We start from the raw sequence: 26,944 nt of genomic DNA, 5'->3' as shown, positions 1-26,944 counted from the left end.
ATAAATAATCACATCTGTCGTTGCCTGACAGTTGTACCACATTGATTTGTTGGACATATGTCAGTTCAGTGCAACACTTGAAGGCCCACTGACACTGTCCATTACTTTGACTTATTAAGCTTTAGAAAATGCTGTATATTACTGTGTGGTAAAAAGTATTTGATTTCTAAATGCAACCTTATCCCTATAAAAATGGTGTTAAAGTGTCACTGGTCTTGTGCTGCCCAAACTCAAGCACTACCCCTGGTGTGGTTTAGTGCCATGGTAGCAGAGCTGTATGTGCTGTGGAAGCATCATCTTTAAAAAGGCTAAATTTAAACCCCCAGAGTCCTCGCCTTGGTATGCAGAAGGCTTCCAGAACAACATAAACTCCAAATAAGCCCCGAGGAACTACTGCTGGATGGCAAGCCTCGATCACCTGGTTTTAAAGGTGTAACGGCAACTCACCTGGACAACACAGTTTAAAATAAAATGTACACTCTTGCTAGGTATAACCTTAATATCTCTAAAAAAGTCCATAATTAAAGGAAAAATTTGACAGCTTAACCACAACCCGCCTGTGAATCTTTTCATTCTCACGCAGCAAGATTTTCAGAAGGAATGAGTCCCAGGTTTCAGACAGAGGTAAACACAAGCAGACGTCTCATTTTTAGATAGAAACACTTGATTTTGCCGGCTAGAAATGAAAACTCCACTGGTAGATTTTATCAGCTATAGCCAGCTAACTAGTGCCATGAAAGAACAGCAGAAGCTGCATGTTCCAGACAAAAAAGTCAGCACCAATTAATAATCCAAGACATTGAAATAAAGACACAGCACTTGTGTTGCGGGGCAGAGGGAGTTAGTCCCAGTATTATGGGTGCGAATGACAAGGAAGATCAGATCATATTTCATTCTGACATAACAGTGTTTAACTTACACACCAAGAAGCCAAGCCATAAAGTCATTTGGATAAAGACTAACTGATGTGTCTAGTGCTACATCAGGTAATGTTGCTTCAGGCAGATATTTAAAAAAAAAAAAAAAAAACTGCCCTGCCAAGTTAAGGCTGCTATCATTGTTTCACACGTCAGCACAATCAATAAGCAACATTACACCAAATAAAACAGGTGACTGCACATCATTATCTGATGGGACTGCAATTAAGAGTTCTAATAATACAGCAGTGAACAAACTGAGCAAATCTCTTGTATGTTTTGTGATTCCTGCATGAATTAAATCCAGGACAATGTTGTTTGTATCTAGAGCGTCCTGTGCAGTACAAGCCAAATCTGAACACTGATCACTTTCTGAAGGTAAACCCAGCAGAATATGCTTGGCACAAAAATAAATACTTCTGTTAATGTATTTATTATGACTAAACCAGCCTGAACTTAACCTTAATCCTGAGAGGACTACACCACACCCACACCATTCCAAAATCTAAATTCTTCATTCTTACATTTAAACTTGTGTATGTCCCCTATGAGAACATAGGAAAAGCTTCAGTGTGAGACTATGAAGTTACAGACAGATCTGGAGTCTTCACCTTGCAGTGGAGGTGTAACATTTTCCTCCTCTCGGTTGCTTTTCGTTGCTGTTTTCTTTGACAGAGAAGCTCTCATCGCTGCCAGCTTTCCCAACATTACACATCAACAGCACTGAGTGTCCGCCCTGGAACTGAACACAATGTCTGGACCTCTGTCACCACCTGACAGTAGTGTCACACACTAGAGTCGTTTTCTACTGACCATTTAAATTCATTCATTCAGATTATTTCCATTAAATACCTTACTTGGAAAACAATAGAAAACTTAAACCAGCTGCAAACTCGACTACAAACAGACCTTTAACTATAAATTCCTTTCAAAACTCAAACAAAATGTCCATAAACAAAGCTATAAACACAGCAGATGACAAAAATCAGTGAAACTGTTTTGACTCTCTCCTCCAAAAAAACAAAAAAAACATGCCAATTGTATACAAGCTTATTCCATAATGTTCAACAGATTGTACGACAGTGTATTTCAATTAACACTCTTATTTTAGGGCCTCATGTGAGGGCACGTTTCTCTCACCACTGAGGTTTGATAACAAGGCCCTGTGGACCTCAGGGGAAGCCCCCCTCTCAAATCGCTGTTGTCATCAAATAACCAGGATGCCATTGTGACAGTAGAATCTGAGAGGCATGGGTCAGCATAATCACTGGCATCACTGACAAATAGTAGGAGCTGTTAAGTACAGGGTCCCCGCCTGCCACTAACAACCAGCCAAGCCCTCAGGGGTTTATGTATAGATTAACAATACTGTATATATTTCAACATCTTAAAGCTACAAGAGAGGCACATGTTGTTCTTAGGGCTCAGCTAAAGCAAATGGACGGCAATGGTGGAGACCTGATGTCCACTGTGATGGATTACACAAGTTCCAAGTGTACACTAGTAGATTTTAATACATTACAGAAATGAATGTAGACCAATGGCTGCCTGAAAAGTAGTAAATGATCAAAACATGCAAAATCACTGGTACAGTCCTTTAAGTAACTCTAAACCTCTTTTTAGACAGCAGCAGATTCCACCCAGCTATAGTAAAACAATCAGGCATAACATGAGAAAAGTTTCAGCCTGTGGCCCAGAGATCTCTAGGGGTCCTTGACAGGACTCATGGTTTTCAATTACACTAGAAATGATGCCAATTAAAGGATAAATCCAATTTCATCACATATCTACTCTCAGGGTAAAAATAAAAGTCTTATTGAGAAATATGTGGAATAAAACCCGGTAGGTGCCCCTGCTGTGCGTGCTGTCCGACTCATAACTGAGTCTTATTGCTCTTCGAGCAACACCTGGGCCACAAAGCTCCTGGAGGCAGGAGAGAAGAATACGTGCGCGGTCAAACAACCGCGACAGATATTCCCACCACACCAACATACAAGCTGTCATATCATTTACAAGGATAACTGCTGTGCATAACCACATAAAGCAGGGACACCGTAAGCAATCTGCGTCAAACAACTAAAATAGTCATCGCAGAGGGCGGCTTGCGTGTGAGCACAACTTATTCAAAGTCCTCTCCCCGAGGAGGAGGATATGTCCATAAAAAGTAAAAGAAAAGAAAAATAGCAGTGGGTGATTATGTAAAAGAGGTGTGAGAAAATGAATGTTTTTGCACAAGGCGAGAAGAACAGATCAGAAAGCGGGGAAGGGTGGAAAACGAGAGGGGGCATGTGTTATGAAATGGCAACAGAGTGTTAAGTCATTTTTGCCCTTGCACCTGCAGACGGGAGTCTCATTGAGATTCCACACATCAAGGAGTCCTGTCGACAGGTGCGCCGCGGCCGCAGGGTGCAGCGTGCAACCTGAGGCAACTTCCAAAAATCACCATTCGTGCACAAGCGAAGCCAAAACGAACCACTGACGATGCGTTTTTTAAAAGAACTTCCACAATAATCCAACTTGGATCGGTGATTTGTTTCACTGACGAGCTGTCTGCTGCCTCTGAAAGCCTTAATTACCGATTGGAAACTGAAGTGTACGCTATGAAACAGCTCGGTCCGCACCCATGAAATTATCTTTACTTACAGTTCTCAGGAACTGGATCTCATCTTCCCCTTCTCCGCCCTCAGCCATGGCTGTGAAGGAGCCTGCTCAGACTCTGGAAGCCACCACTGACTGCCGGCAGAAACGCGATGCTGTGCCTCTCAAGCCGATATTAGCATAGAGCTCATCCACAGCCATATAGGGCAGCCCGGCTGAGCCCCACCTCCCCCCTCCTCTCCCACCTACCTACCCCTTCATCCACCCTTCCTCCTCCTCTTTCCCTCCTCCTCCTCCCTCCCCTCCTCCCCGCGTCCCGACGCCAGCAGCAGAAGCAGCAGCAGTGCGGACAAGCGGACGGATGGTGCCGGAGCATCAGAGGACGAGCTCCCGGTGGTGGTGATGATAATGATGATGATGCTGGCAGCTGCTGCTCTCCTGAGGATGAGGATGATGATGATGGGCGATGATACTCAGAAGTACCACTACTTTTAAAATGTTTGGGCTGAAAGCCCTTTGCCGATTGAGTCAGCAGTTTTGAGGACTCCTTGTTTGACAATGACGCATGGTGGTCAGAAGGCAGATTTGAATGGCAGCAGTGGGGCTGAATGTAAAGTTAGGGATGATGGCTCTGTCTCTCTCTGTCTGCACCCACAGTGCATACCCCACCTCACCCTCCCTCACCCATGCACACAAATGAATACACCAGACACTTCGCCATGGTGTAAAAAAGAAAAAAAAAATCTGCAGACACTTGTCATTTTAGTTGACAGAAGTCATCAGTTTGTTTTTAATCTTAGGAAGGAAAACAAAAGCATAAGCATTTGCCTCCATATGTTTATGTATATGGTTCTTTATCCTGCCTACTTGCTCATTTATTTACTTAAAACACTTTATTTTTCAATTAATTGAAAAGGAGAAAATAGATTTTTCCAGAAGCAAATCTCCTAATATTATTGATTGTAATAACATAATCTGCATGTAAAATGTTCCATTCAAATACAGCCTTGAGTAAAATCATCCCTTACCATTGTGTATGCAATACATACACAGATAAAACCTTCTATACTTCATGGCTTTGGAAAAGAGTTGCTCCTGACTTCAATTATTATCCTTGACCATTATCCTCGATCCACCTTTAGTGTCAGTTCCTATAGGAAGCAAAGCCTTATTAACATTATCCAGGTGTCCGTGTGTTCACTTCATGTGGCCTCATTCACTGATTAGGAGGCAGATGAGAAAAGCCAGCAGAAGTTTTTAATGGAGGCAAATACATTGCTGACATCTAGTGGTCATCTAGTGAATTTTCAACTGTGAATCCTGCAGATTATAAAGTATCAGCTGTATGCCCAATTTTGTCTCATGCCCTTTCACCAACAAAAATGCCTTAACAAAATCGGTTTGTGTGACCATACAAGAATTATTTCATACATACTGTTTCTCAATCTATATCTGTGTTTTCAGCAGCAGTTTAATGAATAATCTCTCATCTCTATCTGTAAAGGAGTCAGTGTTGTGGTTTCAGTGACAATACCAGCTGTTTGTTTTCTTTGTACTTCTGTAATCCATCACAGACAGCTGACCAGTAGGTGAGATTAGCTCTGTGCACGCACTGACCAGTGTGCAGCTCAGCGTGGTGCTCAGCTGACCTTAATAGAGTCCATGGTCAGTGTATGGCTGAAGGGCAGATGTGACTTACACGATCCAGGTTAGTGTAGAGATTATACATGAACCCACAGCCCTCACTCTCAAGGAGCAACATGATTTCTTCATGTTTGTCTCAGACAGAGCAAAAATATGTTTAGTTTCAGTGTTCAGTTTTCTAAAGTATTATCAAATTTTAAATTACACCATAACATATAAAGTAGTTAAAATTAGCTCCACCTCCACCAGCTACAACATGAAAACGCGTGCACAGTATTCAATCAGTTAAAAAAAAAGACAATATTATAATACTTTAAAGCTGAGAGGAACCATTCTGCTGCACGAGTACTTTTACTTTTAATACTTTAAACACGTTTTGCTGTTAATACTGTATTTTTACTTAAGTAATTGTTGTATTGTTGTAGTATTGTTGACCCAAAAATCTGTCTTAAATCATTTATGTGACCTCTTACATGTAATAAAGTTGTTGTTTTTTTTGTTTAGTTTTTAATTAAATGGAGGACATTTAGTGGTGCCCACTTTGTGTTTACTCGGTTATAGACTAATGTCAAGAAGATTACAATTATAAGTCCAAATCCTCATTGGGCCTACCGTCTGTTTGTTTTCGTGCTCCCCTCAGTACCTGACAGCCCGCAAAGGATTAGCGGTAGTGATCTTTATCTGATGAGCCAATAGGATTCTTTTGAATTTCCAGTGACAGCAGTGATTGGATGAAGCTCCTGCCTGTCACTTTAGTGGGCGGGCCGTTGCTCTCTGTCACCTGAACGTAGCTACAAGTACTATAGAGCAGCCGCTGCCGCTGCCCGGAGGGATGCGACAGTAACGAGAGAGTGAGTGAATGTTTATAATACACGTCTTTCTTTATTTCTTTATTTTACATAAGAAAAACTCTCCAGAGAATTGGAATATTCATTTGAAAAACTCTGTGGATGAGATGTTTAAGTAGATTTTTGGAATATTTTCAAGAAGTTAAAAAAAAAGAAAACTTTATTGAACTCTTGTGGGTGTTTTCTTATAGATTTAACATTTAAGTAAAGTTATAAACTGTAATAATATAAGTTTATTCTTTTATCTGTGAAGTTTATGATCCAGGTTCAGGAGTCACAGCCTGTCATGAGATTCTAGTGAACTGATTATTCCATGAAATTATGTTACATGACTGGTAAACAGGCATGTCATCTTTGCACAAACCTGTACTGTTTACTTGTTTGTGATGCACTAGTGCAAGGCTGCAACTGACAGTCATTTTCACGATCAGTTAATCTGCTGGTCATTATCCATAAAGTGTCAGAAAAGGGTGAAGAAAAATTCCCAAAACTCAAGGTGACATATTCAAATTGCTTGTTGTGTTTGAGTCCAAACCCCAACATATTTAGTTTAATATAACAGAAGAATAGGAAAAGCAGAAAATATTCACACTGGTAAAGCTACAGCCAGTGATTTTTTAAAAATTTATTTATTTTTTTATTACTGTTTTAAAAGATTATTTAAAAATAAGCTGATTAATTTTCTCGATTAATTGTTTGTTTGGTCTATAAAATGTAAAAATACACATTCTCCTAAAGTCTGAGGTGATTTGGATGGTCAGTGGAGTGACAAACTTAAACATGAACTATCTGGAAGTATTTACAGGCACATACACTAATTTAAAACAAGGGTGAATTTTTTTTGTTTTCCTTTCTGTGTCAGGATTCATGTGGTTGGCCAGTAGTGACTGAGATTTCAGAGGTTTAAACACCAAAGAGTCTATTCATGCTGTACAGGAAACATCACCTGCTTTATCTCTGGTAATCAAATCACATCATGGAGAGCACTCACACCACCTTACACCTCTACACTGCTATCAGCGAGAGGAGCTGTGTGAGTCCATCCCTCTCTCTCTGCAGGGGCCCATCTTCCCCCTCTAAGGCCCCTTGCAGCGTCCAACACAGACTAACCTCTAACTGTGAGGAGGAGGAGGAGGAGGGCCCAGCTGAAACAGTGAAGCAGGGTCAAGCAGACAAATTCGGCCTTGCAGACTTTAAAGAAACCCTCAAAGCGTTGGATGACTCTTCGGAGATCCACTGGCTGACAGAGTTGTTGCCGTTGTGTTTGGAGTGCCAGGCTTTCATGAGCATGGGGAACCAACAGGGCACGAAACCTAAGACAAACTTTTATGGTTATGCAGAGAGTCGGGATACTTTACCAAAATCCCCCAGAATCCAGATCCCTCGGAAGAGAAGGAAGAGAGCAGAGGGGCTGTTTTACCCTGGCACCCTTCATCATAACTTCAAGATGACACCGGGAACTCCTCGGGTGCCTTCGAAGGCAAACAGGCTGACAAAGCTTCAGATAACGAGCTCGCCTACATTTGAGGAGTGGGACTTGGAGGAAGACAGGCTGATCATGCGCACTCCTGCAGCCCGGAGAAAGAGAGTTACTGGAAAAGAAATGGAGGATAAAAGTGCTTCTGCACAGGAGTCAAAATCAGTGTGGAGAGTGAAGCCGTCTGATGCTTCGTCTGCAAATTTTCCTCGATCCTATAGTAAAAAAGGACCTTTCAATCACAGAAAGGATTTACCTGTAAAGGATGAATGTGCTCTTGCTGACTCAGACACTGACCTTTCTGAATACGACAATGAGATGTACTCAATGTATATCTCACAGTCTAGTCTTGACCCAACAAAGAACATGGAAGAGAGTACCGGGAATACAGCAAAAGCCCAGATCACCCAGTCAGCAAGGCAGAAACGGGAGGAAAAGAAGGCAGAGGCTGGGGAGGTGAAGTCCCCCCAGTGGTGCTTTGAAGAGTTGGGGAAGAGGGCCGCAGCACAGCAAGTAATGGGCAAAATTGAGGAAGTCGAAGGAATCATACGAAGAGTGAGTCTCACCAGTTCAGACTGGATCAAAGAAGGTAGTGAAGGCAGCATTGAACCTCGGTTTATTCCAGATGGATGTGTTCGTGAGGATCAGCTCCAAACCCTGCAGCAGGGATGCCGACCTGAATTCGGCCCTGATTCCCTAATGGAGACCCACAACAAGGGGCACAATGCAGACAAGTCTCTGCTGGCTGAAGAACTTCGTGTCTTGGGTGAAGCTTTGAGTCAGAGCCTCCATCAGGCCCTGAGGATGGAGGAAGCAAAAGCAGAGATTGAAGCCTTCACAGAGGACGAACAGACTTTTTGTGAGCAGAAGCCAATGGGATCAAAAAGGAGGCCTCTGAATCTGCCATCACATCCTGACCACTTTACCTCTAACTGTTCAGCACTGCCAAACTATTCTTCATCCTCTCTCTCAGCATGCGGGGAAACCTCCCATGTACCCTCACCGTCCCTGTCTGCAATCCTGGATGTTTCTTCAAGAACATCTATCAGCTTTGAAGACACATCCCCGAGTGTGTCACCTTTCTTCGCGTCCACTCTGTCCAGCCCTGGGCCCAGCCAGCACACTCTGCCTTTGAATCTGATTGATCAGCTTCAAGGAGGAGACGTCTCAGGGGGTTACCAACAGTGGAAAAACTCAGTAGAAGACAGTTTATTCTCTAAGGGGGCTGGAGGCTGTGGAAGAGTCACCACCACCACCGGCGCGATAGAAAAAGATCAGAGAAATACAAAGAGGAAGTTGGTGTTGGCGAACCTTGGGCTGAGCGAGGAGAATCAGATGCAGACGTACAGATGCACCAATGAGACGGAGGCCAGCAAAGATTATCTTCTCTCTTCAGGTAAATATGCAAATATGCAATATATGAAACTTTTTTGTGAAGCTTTTCTCTGTAATGAAAGAACAGGTATATCTTGTTGAATCATATTGTATAACAACAGGATGTTAGAAAATATCAGTTTATCTCCAGAATTCATTGTACTGCTCCATTTCACATTCTGTCGACCGTCATGGAAGAGCTTATGAAATATTTTAAAGGATTTTGTAGCATAGCTGTCACACTGAGCAGCACTGATTTACAGATGCAGATATGGCTCCACCTTGTTAATCGTGCTGTATGTGCTTCATGGTTCATTTAGCTTGTGGTGGATTAAGGAGGACAAAACGCCTTTAGAGAGTTTTCCAGGGTGGAAAGTGTGTGTGGGTGTATGTGTGTGCATAACAGCATGACATTGACTTTTAGTGGTTGGTTAGTGAAGTGGACAGAAGAGGAAGAGCAGACAGCTTTAAAGGTAGGACATGCTGAGTCCTGACTGTCAGATTTACGCATTGATTAAGATGCTCTGGTTTTAATGCTCTGACCCCAGACTGGTGGGGTCTGGTTTCATCCGCCGCTGTAGTCTCCTCTGGGTCAATGAACACACACACACACCTACGCATTTTTGTCTTACAGTAGTTGTGAGGACACTTGTTGACATAATGCATTGCCTAGCCTAACCCTAACCTTCATTTTAACTTGAACTTGAGGATCGGCTAAAATGTCCTCACAATGATGGTTTCAAACCAGAATTTGTCCAAACAACCCATAGAAAGACATGTACACAAAGACACACACTCGCTGTTTCTCTCTCACCACAGCAGCTGAATCCGATCTGAAGGATGTGTGGTAGTCTGTAAATAATGACCCCATGCTGGCTTGGCATACCACCGTGTGTGTGTATGTGTGTGTGTTTCCTCAGGCATGAAGTACTTGTGAGCACCTGATGTGGATACCCTTGCAGTCCTGGATTGGCACTGACGTGACACGACCAGTTTCCCTTTAAAGAACAGACAGTGTTACTCTGTGTGTGTGTGTGTGTGTGAGAGAGAGAGAGAGCTTACATGAGAATAACAACATGCAGGATAAGATTATTTCAACACTTTTACAGTTGCTTCAGGGGAAATAAAAAGGGAAAACTACATATTAAGGAATTAAACTGTAACTCCTGTATTTCCTGCTAAATGCATTTGTAGTAGCAGAATCTCACTCTCACATAGATCGGTATAGAGTCTGATGACTCTTTCACACTTTCAGGCTGTGCAGCAGGACGCCCGGCTTTCCAAATAGGATAAATGCTGTGGGATTTGTGAAATACAGCAAATCTTTAGAGAGTGACGATTAGAGTGAGGGGAAGACAGACATTCGGAGCCTTCTGAGGGTTAGACTCAAAATCCAGTGTTCTGTTCAGTGTGGTCAAACTGAGGGCAGATAACACACTTCCAAAAGCTCTTTAATCTGGATTTGAGAACCATTATGTGTCAGCTGGAAGTTACACAACTGGCATCTCTGTTGGCACTCTGAATCTGAAGTGATACTGACAGGTTTACTGTAGAACAGCTTACTGAGGCAGACACAAACTTCTCTCCTCAAGGTTGAGCTGCCTTTCACCCCGTCTGGTCTATAGCTAGTTGTTTTTTAGCCAAAGTGTCCTGTAGGACCGTTGATGCCCACAGAGCATTTTTGGCTTTAGCTTTTAGCACCACAGTGGAAGCTTGACCTCGATGAAATGGAGTCACATCCCGCATCCCACTGTGGACATGTACACGACATGTATCTTCGGGCGTCTGCAGTCTAACCTCTAAAGTAAACTAGTTTTTCAGTTAGCGCATTTGGCAGCAGGTGTCACCATTGCAACAACATGCGTCTATCATCCACCCTTCATCTAATGCTGGTATAACAACATATGTAACTGATAAGCATGATAATGATTATTTTTTATTTATTTACTGCATATGATTTGGTGTGTTTTTACTTTAAAGTTAAGTAAAGTTCACATGCTCATTTACTACAACCTAAGACAACTGAGTGCGTGTATTTAGAGGACAATGAAGTCCCTTTAGTATAACGCATAGTATTTACTGTAGAGACTAGAGAGTCACTCAGTCTTTTAAAGATCTCTTTGTGGATTAATGTGGCACTTAGTTTGTTTAAAGGCAAGTTTACAGGCCTGAGCAGTTGTCACGTGTCGAGAACGTTTGGCTGTTTGCAAAACAGTCTTCCTCAGAGGCAGCATGCACCTGATGCTGTGACTCTATGACACTGAAATGCAGTCGATTTAGTTTAAACACAGTCTTTAGTAATATGTAATAATTAATATGTAACATTCTATACTGTACATGCAGAACATCAGCTTAAAGACTGGCCACATCTGTCTGAAGATCTGTCCACTGCCTGGACGTTGATGATTGACCTGATTGACCTGACTCTCTTTTCTCCAGATGAAGCTCTCCAGAGACAGGAGGAGATCTGGCAGCAGGAGGTCGAGGAGTCTCTCTCCTTCTGCAGGTCACTGTCTCACCCGTCCAGACCGAAACACATCGACTTCTTACGCATCACTGCACCTGAAGATGACATCACTGACACACCTACACCCACACCTCTCCCCCCGGAGTTCAGGGTGAGTAGAGAGTGAAAGACATGGAAGTGAGACAGTATCTCACTGTTTCATACTGTCCACACTAGTGGGTGCTATGTCATGTAAGGGGCACAGACAAACACCAGGCTAACACCAGGAAGTGTAAAGTCTTTTTTTTCCCCAGAGTGGCATGATGGGACGGTGGTTAGCACAGTCAACTCACAGCACGACGGTCCTGGGTTAAATAATCGCTGTTGCTTTTGTTTTGGGTGGAGTTTGCATGTTATGTCTGAGGTCACGCTCAAATTTCCTCCCGCAGTCAAAGATGTGCACGTCACATGAATTTAAGGCTCTGAATTGAACTGAATAACTTTTCTTTTGCATGTGTGGATGTGGAAAAGTTTGAATGGAGGAATCACTAATCCTGAGGAGAGTTTTAATAGAACGCACTTTTCCTTTTGGAGGAGATATTCCTCTGTGTTTCTAAGTACAATATCAGTATTCTTTTAATGACTATATAATCAGCACTGGAAGCCATATTTAAGTGTCTGAACCTAATGCTGCATTGTCATGACACTGACCTAAATGTATTGTACACACAGTGGAGTCTGGTCTCTTAGGACTGTTCCTTCATAGTCTTGTAGGTGCAGGTTCAAACAGTGGCCTCACAGGACCAGTACCGTGCGACAAAGACCACTGTGTTCCCAGTGGTTACATAACAGAAAGGATTTAATGCAACTATAGGTGCATTGTATGAGGAACGGTGTCTGTATAAGCATGAATTAGTACTTTACTAGTTTTCTATTAATAATTCTTTCCCATTTTTTCTGACTAGAGCTTCTCAAACAAATATTTTCAGACCACTTAATGTTTTGTTTGACATTAAGATAACACTTTGCATAAATAGTATACATGGTAAGTAATAATGCAATAACAATAATTAGCTTTTGCCAAAAATGCAGTCTGATCTGTAAAACCAGCACATGTTGTATTTCTGCTGCCCAATATTGGATACAGTCCGGCGTGTTTGTTCAGGGGTGTTGTGTGTGCGCTCTGAGTCTAATGCTATTTCATTGGATTATCTGGATTCATTCTTATTACATAAACACAGCTCGCATAAAGGCCACAGTGCCCCTCCCCTGGGAATGCAAAAGCACTCTTATTAGTATTCATAAGATTAAGTGTAGCGTAGTGTATTTAGGACGCCACTGTAGGGTACAGGCATGTCTCTTAGTACAAGAATTGTAAGAGAAAGTTACACAATGTAATGACCCACTGTAAAAAATGTTATCGCTGATGTGATCTGTCACATACCTGCTGGCTGTGATAACATAAAAGCAAACAAGGGTGGAACCTGAGAACTAAGAATAACACAAATATGAACAAGTGAAGACGGAAGTTTACATTAGAGTCTCATTTTGGTATTTTCATTATTCAGGAATGCATAAAAAAATAGTGGACCTCCGACTGGGTCAGTCATACTTACTGCTCCTCCTCAGGCAGCATGTCTGCCATTAACTGTCTGTATTTGTGCACATATTCAGCACAAGAATGTGCCCACTGTTTGCACCCAGCAAGTTATGTATCCAGCAAATGACTTGTTTTGCCTATTTATGGACTTATTATTATTATTAGTAGTAGGAGTATTAGTATTATATGCATTTTAATTTTTTCCCATTAAGCCTTTTTTAACTCTTCCTCCTTTTATATTGACCAGAGACCAGTGTCCTTTACTTTGAAAACGCTGTTTACTTATTGACTTTTTTAATTACTTTGAAATGGCTTTTCAGAGTGCTTTACATATTACATTAAAACCATTAAAATACAAATTTATTCTACACTAACAGCATTGTCACTGAAGAAAGTACTTTCATTCTGACAACTAAAAATCTGACAAAATTCCTCTGTGTATCAGAAGTGTATGTTAGATTTAATGCGAGCTGATTAACAGTGTGGTGTAGGTGGGGTTAGACGTGGGCTAAGACGTCCAGATTAGCCGTTGTGTTGCTCAGTAGCTGCAGGGGAGCTGAGAGAGACCTCCCTGTCACTGTGGATTTACAGGCCAAAACGTTTAACAAGTGATCCCTGGCAGTCCTATTTACCCTCCTTCAGCTCTGGGTGTGGTGCTCCTCCATCTGTTCTGGGTGGCTTCCTTTGCCTTATGGCTCACGGATCTGTCAGGGTGTTGTCAGAAACAGTGGCTGAAGACCTGAAGACGCCATCTGCTTCCAATTACACCGTGACAATCTGCAGGACGACGTCCAAGATGCTGCTCAGTAAACTACTACTGCAGGTTTAGCAGAGCTGGAAGGAAAAGGAGGCAGAATTTTGGAAGCTGAAGCCCGGACTTGGATCTGACTTCACTGTGACTGAGGTTGAGCTGAGTCACTCCAGCCAGCAGAGCCATGGAGCCGGCCTTGGAAACCTTCACTGTTCCATTACTTTGTGGATTTCTCTCCTGTCATTGGCTGCTCTGAGTGACTAACAGCTGCTTCCAGTTTTAGGTTTGGAAAATTTGTTCTCTGGTAAAACATGAAGGAGCTGTTGAAACAGTGAAAGGACACATTTATTTCTTTTCAACAAACTGGAGCGGAAACAGGTCGGATGTTCTGAAATAATGATATGACTTTTGTGACTTGCATCCCTTTATAGTATGATAGTAAGCAGAAGTTGCATGATTCTGGAACCAGCTAGACAAATCAGTGCATGCCAAAATACAGATACCAAAACACCAATTACGCCTTTTCAGACTGCATTTTCCGATGCAAGGCAACACAATGTTGTACTTGAGTCTCAGAAATGAGCAGTGTAAACAACAACCACACTGCTGAAGATGTGGGAAAGGCTTCTCTGAAACTTTCTGCTCTCTCTATCCTGGACAACTTTACCACTTTCTTTATGAGCAACTGTGACTCGCATCAAATGGAGGAGCAAAAAGCCATTCTAAAATTTTTCAGGACTATTTCAGACGACCAAAATGAGGAGATAATGCAGGAAGAGCTAAGTTTTGATCTAAATAAAAATGGGGATATGAACTTTAAGGATGCTCTTGAGCATTCTAGAGATTCCTTATTTTATGTTATAATGCCTCATGAAGAGGAGAAGATGACTTCTAACTCAGTGGGTCTTGTAACTGTGAGTGAAGAAGGAAACGACTCAGACAAAACAGAGGAGGAGAGGAAGAATTTCAACCAGGCAGAGCAGCAAAGCACAGCTGTAATCACTGAAAATGACTCAGACAAACAGACCTCTGCAACAAATCAGGACCAGAATAAGATACCACACGAACACTGTGACAAAGTTAGCAGTCTTCACATGCCAGAGAGCTCACTGGACGAATGTGCCTTGAACGCATTGCTCCAGCAAAAATGTCAACACATTTCATCTGACTGCACAAATGCAGATTGTGAGTTTGTCGCATTCAACATTGTCAAGCAGGATGACACAATAGAAGCTGACCAGGATGTGAGAAAAGCCCACGAAAACGGTCAAAATGCAGATTCCCAGGAAAATTTTATCACAGGTGTTCACAATTCGGATGAACAAGTTGACCCTGAGGAGTCTGCAAAAACCAGATCTTCTAAAACCAAACATGTAGTGATCACAGTGACTCGGACAGGACCTGCTGTTGAAGAAGAGGTTGAACCAACGCTGGAGGAAGCTGAAGAGCAAACTGGTAAACCTTCCTGCTCTAAAAATGATGATGAAGAGGAGTACGATGAAGAAGAAGAAGAAGAAGAAAAAAGAGATCTATTTCCAGACTTCTCCACTCAGCTCCACCAACGGCAGCAGGGCCCAAAAGATAATTCACTAAATATTTCCATAAAACCAGCCAGCAACCCTCCAACTGGATCCACCTTAACTAGAGCCACCTTCTCCCCAGGCTCCCCCACGGACAAGCCTATCCAGCTTCCGGCCCTATTCAGCGGCCTAAGGGTCCTGAGGAAAGGGGTGGTCGGGCCCGAGCACGACACCGTGGCCCAGATCAAACCTCCATCTCAGGGAGTAAAGAGGGCTATTTTCCCAGAGAAGCAGGGGGACATTAAAGTTCAGGGGAGCTTCCTGGACCAGATCTCCCACTTTCTGAGTCGGGAAAAGAAAGGAGATGAGAAAGAGGAGAAGAAGGAGAAGGAGGCTGAGGGAGACCAGGATGAAACCAGAGTGATGATGAATGAGAATGAAGAAAGTCAAGAGAGTAATGAGAAGGAAGACCCTGAAAAAGAGGAGGATTTAGAAGCTTCAGGGTCATTTAATTCTACAAAACCTCCGGTGTCCAGTGCAGAGGCAGCGTTTGATGCCTTCAAAGCTTTTTTCACCCCAAAGCCTTTGAAGAAGGACCCAGCAGATAAGGTGGACCTGGAGGCAGTGAGGAAAAAGATAAGAAGTGAAAAAGATGTGTTAAGAGCCCTTTTTGAGAGAACGTCCAATAAGACGCCGGAGAAGAAAGACTCATCTGATGGCAAAGTAGGCATCATGTTATCAGAAGGGAGCATCAAACCATAGATTTTAACAGCATATGTATATTATCTAAGTGATTAATTAAAATATTTCACAGCCATTTGTTCTTTTTGGTAACAGGTTAAGTAAATCACACAAAAAACTGGAAGCAAGTCAGAAACTTAGCTTTTGAGAAAACTAACTTTACATTAACAGTAATTACTGGAATGATATAAGTGTATGTAAACATGTACAAGCTGCATTTTGGAAGTCAAAAATCTCTGTTGTCAACACTGTAGTCGGAGGCGTCCACGCCAGGGGAGGGAGAAGAACGGACTCCCGGTCGTCTACAAGCCATCTGGCCACCACTCAAGGAGGAAAAAGTTGGGCTCAAGTATACAGAAGCAGGTACTGGCTAATTAATGCACATTAATGTTTTGTTCTAAAAACATTCTTGAATATTCATGACATGTTAGTTTGAGAGGAAGCGTGCAGAGACGAGGAGTGTTTGCTCTGTCATATCATGGGGTGGATGTGATATCACGTTCCACTGTTAAGGTAAACACAACTCCACCCTGTGTGTGTGTGTCCACAGTCTGTAAGACACCACCTGCACCTACTTGTTTTACATGTCACACTTGCTGTTGTTCACTCACTGTTCTTTTGAGAAAGTCATTCTGAATCTCGAGGAAGGCTTTCATGTTTTTTTTTTAATTTTCAACTTTGCTGCCGCCAAGTGATAATACTGTGGCATAAAGCAACATGTGATACAAAACACCTATGCCACGGTACGCAGTAATCACATAAAACTAGAAAAAAAACCTGTGGTTTTAAGTAAAGTTTAAATAAAAACAACAGCATATTTCATGTATTAATTACCACTGAAGTCATTCTTACCTATATAGCCCCAGACCACAAATCACAAATTTGCCCCAAGGGACTTCACAATCTTTACAGCATACAAATGCTAAATGGATGAATTCTCAAAATTAAAATGCTAATACCTGACTTGTAAAATGTTTGTATCTGTTCATCAGTAGGACTGCCACAGGTGGGATTGTTTGAGCAGGGATGAAACTGTCCTTCATGTGTACACACCTACTTTCCTGAAAATACAGTTCTTTGAAATTCTCTTGTTTAAGGTGACAGTAAATATACTTTGTACCTGACAATTCAAAACATTCACGCATCCTGTAGCAGATAAAGGTTTGTTTAAATAGTTTGTTCAGTACGGGAGCTACAACCAGTGAGCCGCAAGCCAAGGTCTGTATGTCTCTGTTATATTTGAGGCTGTGCTGCCCTCACCTGGTGAAGATTTGTATTGTTTTTGACCCTGTCTCCTACACAGCCACAGCACATCTTCACAGCCTCTCATCGGAGTAAAACATGAATTTGATTTGTTCTGCAAAATGAGTTCCAGCTCTCCAGTGTCTCACATTTGTTGAAATTTGTTCAGCTGTGGTTTTTGTACCCAGCCACATCATTAGAGTACCCATCGAGGTAAAGAAAGCGCCCTCGGGCACCATAGCTGTAACAGTGAACATCTGTTGTGGTACAAGAAAGAGCACAAAGATGCTGTAAAATGCTCTCTCACATTGTTTTTTACTGCTCTGTTTCCTCTCAGAGCATCAGGCTGCTCTGCTGCAGCTGAAGAGAGAATGCAAAGAGGAGCTGGAGAAGTTACAGGTCAGTATGATGGATAAAGTGTTAAACCATGGTAAAGTGCCAAGTGCTGCCAGATTTATATACTTAATGTAGTCTATATACCACTCTCAACTCTAATATCCATATCACTACCAAATAAACCGTTCTACAGGGTTTTGTATGAGTTTAAGAAACGTTAATTAGTGAGATTTAGAGGTGCTGATAGGCGTATATTGTTATCTTCTGCTGCTCTCAGGAGGACTATGGTCAGGAGATCTCCAGACTGCGGGTGGAAAACGAGGACAATGTCGCCCGTCTGGAGTTCACTCTGGCTGAGCTGGAGGCCAAACTCTCCCAGGCTGGGACCCACTGTCGAGGGGAGCTCAGAGACGTCGCTGTGTCCACTGGAGATGACTGTTTACAAAAATCTTTCCGCACCGTCTGCATCCAGACGGACAGAGAGACCTTTGTCAAAACTCCTGAGGATGGAGAGGGGACAGGGAGGGCGTGCACGAGTCTTCAGCAGCAGAGGGTGAACCCCAAAAGGCTGGACCTGGCCTCTATCAGCCTCAGCCTGGCTGGACAGAGGGATGAAATGATGTCTTCCTCCTCCTCGCCTGCCCCTCCATCCCAACTGCCTCCTCCCCCTGTAGCCACGCCACCACTAACACAACAACCACCAGCGCCTTTTCAGACAACTCTACCACACAAAACAGCCAATCTCCCGCCTCCTCCTCCACCTCCGCCCTGTTTGTCATCACCCCCACATCACATGCAGACACCAAATGGCCCTCCACCTCCTCCGCCACCCCCACCTCCTCCATCCATGCCAGGCTTAGCTCCCCCACCTCCTCCTCCTCCAGGTGGGAGTTTCTTTTTGGATAAACCTCCCAGGAAACCGGCAGTGGAGCCTTCCCAACCCATGAAGCCTCTTTACTGGACCAGAATCCAGATCCAGGACAACAAGTAGGTTCACATCCAAATGACAACTACTAAGAACTAACTAAAAACATATACAAAAATACTATTTTATGCAAAACCAAGAGAGCTAGCTTAAAATAAAATAAAATAAAATAACAGCTTATTAAAATTGGGATAAAAAGCCCAGTATCGTCTAAAAACAGATGAGAGGGCATTTAAAATAAAAAAAAGTACTAATAAAAGTTAAAGTTACTATAATGAAAATATGAACAAGGAAACAACACTTCAAAGTAATGAGTTGAGTGATAAAATTAAAACAGAGGCTAAAATAAACGAATGCTTTTCTCTCCCTCAGCAACAACACACTGTGGAACGTTTTAGAGGAACCAAATATAATAAACGCCAACGAGTTTGAGGATCTGTTCGCCAAAACCACCACACACACCAAGAGGAAGCCGCTGTCTGAGGCTTATGAGAAGAAAGCCAAAGCCAAGAAGGTAATGTGGAATATCATCGATAACATCATACAAAACTTTTTTTTTGCAATATGACTTCTGTCCACTGGAGGGGGTTAAAGCCATTGTGTTTACATATGCCAGACCTGTCAGAAGCAAATTATAAATCCAGAACTAAATCCATAACTATTTGATTAAAAAAAAAAAAACATTTTAAAAGGCAAATAGACAAAAGTGCTAATGCATCAGCGTGAAGTCTAATGTGACCTTGGTTTGTTTTGCTCCATCTTTTCACAATAGACTCTTCACTAATGACTCACTAATGGATTCTAGTGGCAGGGTGGTCATGGTAACTGTGTATTTGTGTGTGTTTTAGATCATTAAGCTGCTGGACGGTAAGCGCTCTCAGGCCGTGGGCATCCTCATATCAAGCCTCCACCTGGAGATGAAGGATATTCAGCAAGGTGAGTTACAGAGGATTTCAGTCATTCAGCTGCGTTGCAAGGAAACTGCTTTGGGTCACATTTCCTGTCAGCTACTGGTATTAGGAATGACTGCAAGGAGGACTATGCTACATAGACATATATGGTTATACGATGCAGAACCTCAGATTTTAAATATACTTTTCCAACATTACATTTATGTTACAGCTGGAGTCACTTTGCAGAAAAACCCATGATGAACAGCAATGAGGCTTTATTCATTTTTTCCATTGAAAATGCCAGTTTTTTTCCTCGTGTTCATCTTCAACATTTAGACGATCATGAGAATCAGTGTGTATGTAATCAAACACACATCATCCTGTCTGTTTTATAAGTGAGGGATTAGAGTAAATCACTAAATTAGCTGTATCCCCAGCCACTCTGTGAGTCTGAACCTGCCTCCTTCATCTGTAAACTTTCAGGTGACCGCAGCTCCCTGAACATCACCCTTGTTTAACTTTAACCCCGGCATCGCACCGAACTTACCCTGTATTTCACTCTGAATATGAGCTTCTGATGCATTTAAAGTAGGATCAAAGGCTAAAACACTCACCACAATGTCAGCAAGACAGTTACAGAGAGGCAATCTGCATTGCTAATCCCAAACACCAATATCTTTGGAGCAAACAGCAGACCGTGTTTCCCAGTGAGAGGAATCTGTTCATGTTTCTCTGGGATCTGCAGATTTCTGTTTGGCCTTTTAACTTTTCAGTTGTTTTTCCAATAAACCAGAACCAGGAACATCAGAGGCCTCAAAGAACTTTTGCCCCCGTGGACATAGTTTCACAAATTCCCTCAAAAACTTTCTGTTGAGCCGGTTGAAACATTCTGGTGAACATGTAGCACATAAGCTAAATTACTACAACTACTACTACTACTGGACACTTATAAAAAAATATTGTGGATTAGCGCCTGAAAGTCTAATCTTTGCTCTGTTACCATCCCACATCAAGCTGTACTGGCTGTGGACCACTCTGTGGTGGACCTGGAGACCATTGAAGCTCTGTATGAAAACGTACGTATAACAGCACACTTTACTGTGCTTTAACTACAAGAACAATTATGAACCCTTAATTAATAATATTCTGTCAATGTGTCAGAGAGCTCAGCCCGAGGAGCTGGAGAAGATCAAGAAACACTACGAGACGTCAGAGGAAGAGGACGTTAAACTTCTGGACAAACCCGAACAGTCAGTATCTCCCCTGCTAATAGAAACATTAAGAGAGAGGCATCTGTAGCCGCTTATGTCAAATGTTTGTCCTCTGTTAGCAGTTCTGAAAGGGTTTTATGTTTACTGTATATGTGGTTATGCTCCAGGTTCCTGTATGAGCTGTCTCAGATCCCAGACTTCGCAGGAAGAGCTCACTGCATCATCTTCCGGTCAGCGTTCATCGATGGGATCGCGTCCATTCAACGCAAGCTCAACACAGTCTCATCTGTCTGTAAGGTAAGAAAAGCACCTGACCTGATCAGCTGTCTGTCCACAACCTGAAAAAGCCAATGACCCTAAATTTGTTTTCTGTTTTTAGGCTCTGCTGGAGAGTGACGATGTGAGAGAGGTGATGGGACTGGTGCTGGCTCTGGGGAACCACATGAACGGAGGCAGCAGGACCAGAGGCCAGGCTGATGGCTTTGGCCTGGAGATCCTCCCTAAACTCAAGGATGTCAAGAGCAGGGTAAGGCTGGCTTTATTCCATGCTCTACCACTGCCATCAGGGTGTCTATGAGTAAAGAAGAGTGGGTCTTTGATTCTGGCTGGTAGTGCCCAAAATAACTACAAAAAGGGTTAGAAACAGAGGTTCAGTAGAAGAAACTGGATTTGTTTTTCTGCACCATGTATGTAGTACTTCAAACTGAGACTTTTTTTTTTCAGGACAATCGTATCAGCCTGGTGGACTATGTGGTGTCATACTACCTGCACAATATAGACAAGGTACTGAAAAAAAAAAACAGAAAAAGAAAAATCACTGAGTGTAAAAGCTCATTGTTGACTTTGGAAATAGTAGTAGAAACAAAATTATCTGAATTCAAGGTTCACTTACTAGCATTTGCATCTTAACTGCGTGAGCTGCCGCTCCAGTCCCTGGTTTAACAGTGATGTTTCGTTTCACACCAGAACGCAGGGACAGAGAAAAGTAGGTTCCCCCTTCCTGAACCTCAGGACGTCTTCCTGGCAGCACAGGTCAAGTTTGATGACCTCAACAGAGACCTGAGACAACTTGGACGAGATCTAACAAGTACGTGGCATCAACACTGCAACCCTGTTCCACCTTCTTCTCTCCCAAATCTCCATAGAAATAAACACCAATACTCTGGGCCCACTCCCAGTTCATAGTACTACTGTAGATGGTTGCATACATTCCCTAAAACATTAGCTCCGCTGTGAGCAGACAGACATCCATGTGACTGGGTGACCGGAATAGTCTCGCCTTGTGGTCATTTTGTTGTGTGTTTTTGTTTGAAAACCTCAGGCGGCCTGTGTAACTCTATCACTGTGATTTTGTGTTGCTCTCGAGAGGTTCCCACAGACCAGACCAAACCTCGGCCCAGTCTGGCATCGTTTTTCCTCAGACACCCTCCAGCCCCTCCCCCAACAACTCACCACCCTGGTTTCCCATCACTGGCCCCAGCCATGGAGGAACTGTTTATACTTAGGGCTAAAGGCCTGCTTCTTTGACCAGACTCGAGTTAGCTAAAGCCTCAGAACAAAAGATTTCCTCTCGTCTTTCTAGTCCTCCTTGCCTGCTCTCTTCTCTCCCTAAGTGTGCCCATATGACGCCATTCAGCATGCCAGGCAGTTAAACCAGACAAGTCGTGTTGAGGACAATGCTGACATGTATGCGATTGTGACTGAGGGCATTGTTGTATCCCCATGTATGCATGTGTTTTTGCCTGCCTTGTGCACTTTATGTGCGCGTATTCAGACTAGCAGGAGTCTAGCTGCTGATACTGGCCTGGCGCCTTTCAGATCCAGCTTCTAATCCTCATGCCCATCAGATCTCCCATCGTTGTGCCTTTGTGCCCCTGTCGCCAGCACAGGGAGACCATAGCTTCCCACTTATGTAATCTCCAGACCTCCAGTATCTGTAGTATCTCTGCACGGACCTCTGCAGAGATGCATGGATCCTTAACCTGCTCGGCTGTATCACCTGGGCTCCAGTGTGGCCCCCAGATGTGTGCCACAGATAGCTTTCTTTACCTCTCAACACAGCTTTGTCTTATCGTGCCGTGTACCCAAACCACCGTGCAATCTGCATCGCCCGTCGCAGGTTCCTTTTGTTCTGCCTTTTTGAACCGCCCTCATGCCTGGTTTGAAGCTCTGCTGCTGTCGTTCTTCACTCTCCCTGTGTTTTATGTTTGGTTGGTATGAAATGTCTCCAAACACAGCTGATCTAACCATCAGTCCACTGCTTTGGTCCAGACTGAAACCTGTCCAGACATTCATGGTGCCCAGAGGATGAATTAGTTATCCCCTGACTTTTCCTCCAGCTCCACCAGCAGGTCAACGTTTTGGATTCTAAGTGAATTATCTCAACAATTCTTGTTTCTTGGCACATTTATGCTGTTCTGATGTAAAACAGGGGGAATGAAAACGTACTATTCCCATTCTGAAAACGTTCTGCGCTCTCTAATGTACTGTTTGGCTTCTTTGATAGATTTACTGAGCAGATTTACGGAATCTGACAGGAGTAATGCTGTGATTTATGAGGCGGCCGATCCAAACACACCAGCACTAAAACCCCTTAAAATCAATGTAAGAAAGCATTTATCCCTCACTATGAGACCGAATCACTGCCTCGGTGCAGTTTGTGTAATTTGAGTTTCACATCTGAAAGCACCACACTCCTCATCAGCCGGCTCTGTTTATGTGAAGCTCTATAACCCTCTTCAGTCTGAAATAAGCAAACTCTCGTCAGGCACAAAAGGCAGACAAAAGAAAGAAAGGCTGGCCGCACAATGCAGAGAGAGATACCCGCCTCCACAGTTTACACAAATCCCGAATGAAAACAGTATTCTTTTGTAATCTTATCTGGGAGATGTTGATCGAGCGTCGGGGTATGGGAGGTGGGGAGGGGGTGTGGGGGCTCGGCTCCCTCCGCAGCCTCTATTATGACTGGCTCCGCAGACTGGCTCCTCTGATCCACTGATTGGATGCAGAGCAATGTGGAGCCGCAGACTGGCAGAGGAAGAGAGAGAGAGAGGGAGCAGAGTTAGCAGTCGCCATCTCTGGGTGAATCTCAATAAGTGATATGTGAGGAGGAAGTTGTGCTGATAACCTCCTGCTCGGGCACAGGTGGAGTGGTTTAACCCCCGATCTCTCTCTCTGAACTAAATTGCTTCATTCTTGTTTAAATTTGCAATTTTAAAATGAATTCTCAGTGAGAGACCAAGCTCATGCTAACTATTTAGCTGTTTATGTTGTTACTGCAAAAAAATCCATAATATAATGCGTCACATCCTGGGCACAGACTGAGCCTAAACCACAAATACTGAAAACAACTTTGATGATCAAACACTTAAAGAGTCAATTTTCCAATTTTGTCAATCGTTGTTTCAGGATGTGAGAAAGATGTACAGAGGGTTTGCTCCGACTCGCCTGAAGAACACCTGCAGCCGTTTAAAGACAAGATGGAGGCTTTTGTTCTCAGTGGTGAGTAGGAACAGTCATGTACTGTTGTATCAAACACTGCTGTGCAGAAGGGAAGTGTGAATAATTAAATAAAAAATAAATAGATGAGATATGTCGACAGTCACACTTCAGTCCCAGGGACTGTTCAGAGTGACTACAGGGTTTTTCCAAGTTACATTTAATATTGTTAAGTTTCTTTTGGTTATTATTTCAAGAAAAGAGATTAAATATCATTTGCATATTTGAAATATGACTGAAGAGCATGAGGACAGCACTGGCATCTGAGGTTACTGAGGAAAAAGTACAAATCTGAAAGTTGCTTGTCAGTTTTTCCCTCCTTCAGTTTCTCTCTCTCTCTCTACTACGTCCTTTGAGATTATTCCATAGTCTCTAGTGGTCAGATAAATCTTCTTCATCTCGTTACTGGCCTGAAAATGTCCCTTTTCCTTTTTTGTGGAGTGTGTTTGGTATCTGTGTGTGTGTGTGTGTGTGTGTGTGTGTGTGTGTGTGTGTGTGTGTGTGTGTGTGTGTGTGTGTGTGTGTGTGTGTGAGGGAGATAGGGTAGATCCAGAGTAAAGGCTAGACACTCAGATAAGGATCAGACAGATCTGGCAATGACTGAGAGACTCCTGCCTGAGACACACAGGCACTGGGACTTCTCAGAAACTCTTTCAATGCAAAAATTATTCTTTCAACCAACCAAGAAACTTCATGTTGTAAGAATTTTATATTACGACATGTCTCAACCCAACTCACAAGATGTCCTGCAATAGCAAAGAGCCTCCCATCCCATCCCCAGATAGGTAACGTAAATGATTTGTTGCTCTGGGGTCTAAAGCAGAATCCCACAACATTACAGGGAGACAGACACAGGTAGTAGTGCGCCTGTTATTTTGTCATAATGGCATTGCAATTTGAAAGTGGCCACAAGAATGGCTCCATTGTTGAATAACTGACTGTGTAATTGCTGTTTTGAAGAAGCCAAATGGTTGTCTGGCTCCATTCGACAAGGTCATCATCATATAAGAGGTTCCCATTGTGTCCCTACAAGTATTTACATCCACAGACTGTGCATGGGGATTATAACTCTTTAAAGTATAGTCTGTCCATTCGGGGGGAGTCTGACTACAACTAAACTATTTCCTCGTCTGTTTCTTTGCAGCACGAAAAGAACACGCGGAATCTTCCTATCAGCTGATGACTGTGCAAAAAAGGTACATACGGACATTTTGAGTGCAACATACTGGCCTTTGTTTAGAATTAAAATCAACCATAATATTTTTTGTATTTAACATTTTATGAGCTGCTGACTCTCCCAAACGTAGACAGTCATCATATCCTTCTTTCCCGAATGTCATAACAGACATAATATAACATCTGGTTTTCGATGAAAATGTAACTGAAGTAAATTTAAATGAAGTAAATCTCCATCTTTGTTAACTGTGTTTTGAATTTTGTCCTATTTTGTACTTGCTGCTCAGTTTTCAGGACTTAGTTCTGTACTTCGGACTGAAGCCTAAGACAGGAGAGAAGGAGGTGACTGCTGGTCATTTCTTCATGCTCTGGTTTGAGTTTTGTGCCGACTTCAAAGCCAGGTGGAAGAAGGAGAACAAGAATATCTCTAAAGAAAGGTAAATGATGTCTGTGTACGCTTGCTGAGCCCTTTATTAGGAACACCTGTACACCTGCTTGTTCATGCAGTTATCCAATCAGCCAATCGTGTGGCAGCAGTGCGGTGAATAAAATCATGCAGATACAGGTCAGGAGCTTCAGTTAATGTTCACATCAACAATAAGAATGATGGAAAATGTGATCTCGGTGACTTTTAAAATTTGAGATGCTTTGTAAAGGCCTAAGGAGTGAAGAATATATAGAGGTTGCTGTATTTATAAGCTGATTCTTTGCTGTTATAGGTTAAAGGAGGCTCAGCTGTCAGTGAAGAGAATCACAGGGGAGAAGAAAGTGGAAACGAGAAAGATCAACCCCAACAGCCTGGTAAGGCAGGATTTACAGTAACGCAGAACTTTGTCCTGGGGTAAACACACGTCAGCAGACAATGCTAAACGATGTCCAAAACAAGCATACAGCAGTGTCTAAATCAGAGTTTGCTTCAAGGTAGTGCCATGTCCATTGTTCCATCACATTCATCTTTCAACATAGTCTCCTCCTACATTTATACACTTAGTTCAGTGGCTGTGGAGAATACAGATCCCTTCAGTCAAATACCACAAAAGTTATTCACTTCAAACTTTCTGCATAATTTCTCAAAGAGCTGAACTGCACGTGCAAATAACAAGAGCCATATAACTCATCTCTTTCTGCCTTAGACATGAACTTAGCAATCACCACTTGTATAGAAACAGGATAAACTACAAAACCAGTCTCCGTTGTGCTGCTTAGAAATAATTGGTTTAAAAAGTTCACTGTGGTGATCTTGTTTTTTTTAACACTGATCACATTTTGCTCCCAACAGAAAGAACGGCTGCGTCAGAAAGAAGCCAACATGTCTTCAACTTAAGAGACTGTAAGTTGCTCTCAGAGTCTCTCAGTTTGGAGACTGGACGTTATGTATCATGTTTGGAACCTGTTACCAAACCAACATGTCCCAAACTTTTTCACGTTTTTTTGCAGAGTTCATTCACCTGTTGTTCTTACATTTCCATGAAATACTTGCATTAATCAACTGAAAGCTTTATGTAATATAAGTTGCTATAGATTCCTATAAAAATATTTAAATTTAAAAGAAACATTCTTTTGTGCAATACATAGACATCGACCTCAGCTGTGTGTATTGTTTCTTATATTGCACTTAGTTTGCATTGATTCTGTCATGTATAGTCTACAATCTTTTACCATATTTTTCCACAAATAAAATCACTGATCAGAAAAAAAAGGTGATGTGATAGCTTGAAAAATATTTTATTTACAAGCAACATTACAA

At 42.5% G+C, this 26,944-nt stretch overlaps 2 protein-coding genes across 5 annotated transcripts in view; one reads left to right on the top strand and one right to left on the bottom strand.

Moving 5' to 3' along the window:
• ryr3 (ryanodine receptor 3) overlaps positions 1-3,677 on the bottom strand; it is a 115,927-nt gene extending 112,250 nt beyond the window's left edge. For all 4 annotated transcript variants that reach the window (XM_041064031.1, XM_041064032.1, XM_041064034.1 and 1 more), the window contains exon 1: positions 3,561-3,677. In XM_041064031.1, the coding sequence (XP_040919965.1) occupies positions 3,561-3,608 (48 nt within the window). In that variant the 5' untranslated portion in view covers positions 3,609-3,677. The remainder of the gene's footprint in view (positions 1-3,560) is intronic.
• Positions 3,678-13,695: 10,018 nt separating this feature from the next.
• fmn1 (formin 1) lies at positions 13,696-26,940 on the top strand. Its single transcript, XM_041064704.1, has 17 exons — positions 13,696-15,898; positions 16,171-16,279; positions 17,496-17,557; positions 17,772-18,481; positions 18,792-18,933; positions 19,268-19,355; positions 20,327-20,388; positions 20,474-20,562; positions 20,691-20,820; positions 20,903-21,049; positions 21,247-21,306; positions 21,490-21,610; positions 23,932-24,024; positions 25,166-25,217; positions 25,485-25,634; positions 25,917-25,998; positions 26,477-26,940. The coding sequence occupies exons 1-17, from the start codon at positions 14,234-14,236 to the stop codon at positions 26,519-26,521; spliced, it is 3,807 nt and encodes a 1,268-aa protein (XP_040920638.1). The 5' UTR covers positions 13,696-14,233; the 3' UTR covers positions 26,522-26,940.
• The last annotated feature ends 4 nt before the right edge of the window (positions 26,941-26,944 follow it).

Source organism: Toxotes jaculatrix, chromosome 19 (genome assembly GCF_017976425.1).
Source record: "Toxotes jaculatrix isolate fToxJac2 chromosome 19, fToxJac2.pri, whole genome shotgun sequence".
NCBI classification, from domain to species: domain Eukaryota; kingdom Metazoa; phylum Chordata; class Actinopteri; family Toxotidae; genus Toxotes; species Toxotes jaculatrix.
This window is presented reverse-complemented; position numbering and strand designations above follow the sequence as displayed.

Bases quoted from the DNA above. Each gene is read 5' to 3' on its own strand.
- fmn1 (XM_041064704.1), top strand. From the start codon at position 14,234: ATGAGCAGTGTAAACAACAACCACACTGCTGAAGATGTGGGAAAGGCT. The intron at 19,356-20,326 runs GTGAGTTACAGA...TCCCACATCAAG, and splicing joins GATGAAGGATATTCAGCAAG to CTGTACTGGCTGTGGACCAC. The intron at 20,563-20,690 runs GTCAGTATCTCC...GTTATGCTCCAG, and splicing joins CTTCTGGACAAACCCGAACA to GTTCCTGTATGAGCTGTCTC.